General features: G+C 49.8%; 1 protein-coding gene across 1 annotated transcript in view; it reads left to right on the forward strand.

The window, feature by feature from the left end:
- Positions 1-3,658, forward strand: part of CFAP46 (cilia and flagella associated protein 46) — a 116,351-nt gene that overhangs the window by 10,908 nt on the left and 101,785 nt on the right. Inside the window, 2 exon segments of the mRNA XM_023515629.1 lie at positions 2,753-2,814; positions 2,926-3,025. Coding sequence (XP_023371397.1) covers positions 2,753-2,814; positions 2,926-3,025 — 162 coding nt within the window.

The following is a 3,658-nucleotide window of genomic DNA, read 5'->3' on the forward strand; positions in this document are numbered from 1 at the left end:
GAACCCGCCACCTTAGGTGTACGTGGCTGGCACCTTAGCCGCTTGAGCCACAGGCGCCGAGCCAATGCCTGGCTATTTTTAGAGACAAGGTCTCACTCTGGCTCAGGCTGGTTTCGAACTCGTGAGCTTAAGCAATCCATCCACCTCAGCCTCCCAGAGTGCTAGGATTATAGGCATGACCACCATGCCCTGCCCCAAATTTAGCAGCTTAAAACAACAGGCATTTGTAGCCTCTCTGTGTCTGTGGGACAGAATCCAGGCATAGCTGCACTCAGGGTGTTGCTGGGCTGGGGTCTTCTGTGGAGTTTGGACCTGGGGAGGAGCTTCCCCAACCCCACATGGGTATTGGCAGGATTCTGTTTCTCATCCACTGAGGGTCTCAGCTCCTTGCTGTGTAAACATCCCTGCATCTCTTTTTTCAAGTCAGCAAGGAGAATCAGCTAGTGCCCTAGAGGCCACTGTTGTCTGTTGTCTGTTCAAGGCAGTGGGATCTACTTAACATGGAAGTGGTGTGTCAGTTGGATGCAAGTCACTCAAGGGGAGGGGACCATGGGAGGACTGGAACCCTTGAAGCCTGGACAATAGGTCTTAGAGGCCTGGGGGGGGGGTGTTGGGTGCCTAGGGAGGATGCTAGGGGGTCAGTCAGGGCCCTTTAGGAGGAATGTGGGTGGGCACAGATGTGTATATGTGTGTGCATGTTTTTCTGGAGGAGGCTCACATTTTTATTTAATTTATTTTTATATTTATTTGTTTATTTATTTGAGACAGAGTCTCATTATGTCACCCTCGGTAGAGTGCAGTGGCATCACAGCTCACAGCAATCTCAAACTCTTGGGCATAAGCTATTTTCTTGCCTCAGCCTCCCAAGTAGCTGGGACTACAGATGCCCACCCCATGCCCAACTATTTTGTTGTTGTTGTTGTAGTTGTCATTGTTGTTTAGCAGGCTGGGGCCAGACTTGACCTCGCCAGCCCAGGTGTATATGGCCAGCACCCTAACCACTGAGCTATGGGCTCCGAGCCAAGGAAGCTCACGTTTTTAGATTCTTTAGTTGTTCTAATAACTGGAGTGAGGCGGAGCTCAGCCATGGCCTTGACTGTGGCCTGCAGCATCCCTCTCCATGGCTGGCACTCCCAGTTAGCACTTGGGAGCATGCAAGGAGTTTCTTCTGATAGTCTGCTATACTCTCTTGGGGGAAGTTTCTATGAGCAGGATCCTGGGGCTTGTGGAGCTGGTCAGATGGGCAGTGGTCATTGCTTTCTTGTTTGTTTCTTTGCTGATAAAGTTGAATTTTTTCCAAATGTTTACTAGCATTTTTTTCTTTTTGTCAATTGCCTGTTCTTTTATTTGATTTCTTTTTTTTGTTTTTTTTTTTTGTTTGTTTTTTTTTCGAGACAGAGCCTCAAGCTGTCCCCCTGGGTAGAGTGCCATGGCATTACAGCTCACAGCAACCTCCAACTCCTGGGCTCAAGCGAGTCTCCTGCCTCCGCCTCCCAAGTAGCTGGGACCACAGGCGCCCGCCACAACGCCCGGCTATTTTTTGGTTGCAGCCGTCATTGTTGTTTGGCGGGCCCGGGCTGGGGATTCGAACCCACCACCTTAGGTGTACGTGGCTGGCGCCTTAGCCGGTTGAGCTATAGGCGCCGAGCCCTATTTGATTTCTTAAAGGGTGTATATAAATGATTTTACTATTGACTTGTAGAAACATTTTCTATTTTAGGGTCTGAACCTTTCGGCTCCCGTATTTACAAATTGTCCTAGTTTGCTTACTTTTAGTTTTTTAAATAATTTTTGGTGTGTAGAAGTATTTTATTGACTCTAGGACAGTTTGGGCTAGCACCCTGGCTAGACACTGCTGTGACCTTCACCTGTGTCTATGGGCCCCTCCCTCGGCCCTGTGAGTGCAGCTGGCTTCTGCACCTCCACGCCTGTGCCGACTTCAGCTCCACTGCACTCTGGTTAGTGGAGCCAGTCAGGCACTTTCTGATGTGGGCAGGTTTGGCTGCCTTGTAGCTCACACACAGTCAGCACTTCACTGCCGCAGGGCCAGGAAGAGCAGGTATGTTCTCTGCTTGCTGGAGGGATGCCTCTCACGTGCAGTAAGGCAGAGCCCCAGAACTCTGAGAACCTCAGAGCTTCCCTGACACTCTGGGGACCACTGACACTTTCCTGGATTCCTATATCTGGAATTCCCTGTGAGATAAAAATCATTCTGTTAATTTAAAACCAAAAAGGTCTGGGAACCTGTGATGTGTCCTTTTACATATTCTCTGTTCTGGGCCTGCCTAGCAGACCCCTGCGGGAGCTGGGCAGGGGGCGGGCATAGGAGCCAGAGGTCAGAGGCTAGGGTCTATGGAGACTGGGCAGGGGAGGAGGGAGCAGAAGGACCCGTCCCTGCCCAGATCATCTAGGCTGGAGTGAGAGGATGGGAGCACTTGTGTGGATCATTACCACGGGGCCAGGCAGACTGTGATTGTTGCCTAACACAAGGCAGAAAAGATGCAGGCTCTACCCCCAGGGGCCTTTTGGCGGTGTCTGGAGACACTTTTGGTGGTCACCATTGGAGACGCCACCAGCATGTGGTGGGAGAGGCTAGGGATGCTGCGTGTCTCTGGGGTCCCCACCTAACAGCCCAACAATCTGCTTAGAAGGAGGTGGCATGGCCCACCAGTCTTGGTCCTCAAAGTTCTTTAGGCCGTTGTTGGTCCTTTGGGCTTTGAAAGCTTTAGCATCAGCCTGTTGGTTTCTGCAGACCCTGACTGGTGACGGCGAGTGTGGCTGGTTGGAGGAGTCAGGCTCTGAGTCAGGAACACGGTTTTGCCCCTTCCTATCTTTTATTCCCTGCTCTGGTTGAACAGTGAATGTTCACTCTGCATGCTGGGGTATTGTTCTGCTACCCATTGCTGGTTTATTGTTTGTTTTCAGAATTCTTTTGCTTTTTGAGTTAGCTCACCTTTCTTTGACCTTGAAATGCACGGACATCTGCTCTGATTGCCTCTCAGACCTGAAGAAAATTGAAAGCAAGGTAAGTGGCTTAATGACGACTCTGCCTAACAGCAGGGGCCCACTGCGTGTCTGGGCCGAAAGCAGAGAAGGGAAGAGCAGCTGACAGACTTCCACCCACAGGGCCCCTGTGTGTGTGGTCTGCAGACTGCTCCCTCCGTTACAGGTGCACTTTGTGTGGCTGTGAGTATGTGGGTTTTGTGGTTTTGCATTGGCTCCTTTCTCTTGGCCTTGGTGGCAGGACTGGCCCATCTTGCCACCAGCTGTCTTTACAGCACATTAAAGGCTGCATAAAATTTCATAATGTAATGATCCGTAACTCACCCCGTCCCCGTTACTGGGCATTTACATCATGCACGGCGCCCTCCCTTGTCTGTGGTTTCAGTTATCCACGGTCAGCTGCAGGCTAAAAACATTAGGACACTTTGAGAGAGAGAAAAACCATGTTAACATAACTTTATTGTAGTACATTTTTGCAGCTATTCGATTTTATTATGTTATTATTAATCTCTTACTGTACTAATTTGTAAACTAAATTTTATCACAGGTGTGGATATATAGAAAACCCGTAGTTTATGTAGAGTTTAGTGCTACTGGGGTTTCAGGTATCCACCAGGGATCTTAGAATGTAGCCCCTTCAGATAAGGGGGGAACC

This window comes from Otolemur garnettii, unplaced genomic scaffold (assembly GCF_000181295.1).
Source record: "Otolemur garnettii isolate 467f Iridium unplaced genomic scaffold, OtoGar3 scaffold00075, whole genome shotgun sequence".
Lineage (NCBI taxonomy): Eukaryota > Metazoa > Chordata > Mammalia > Primates > Galagidae > Otolemur > Otolemur garnettii.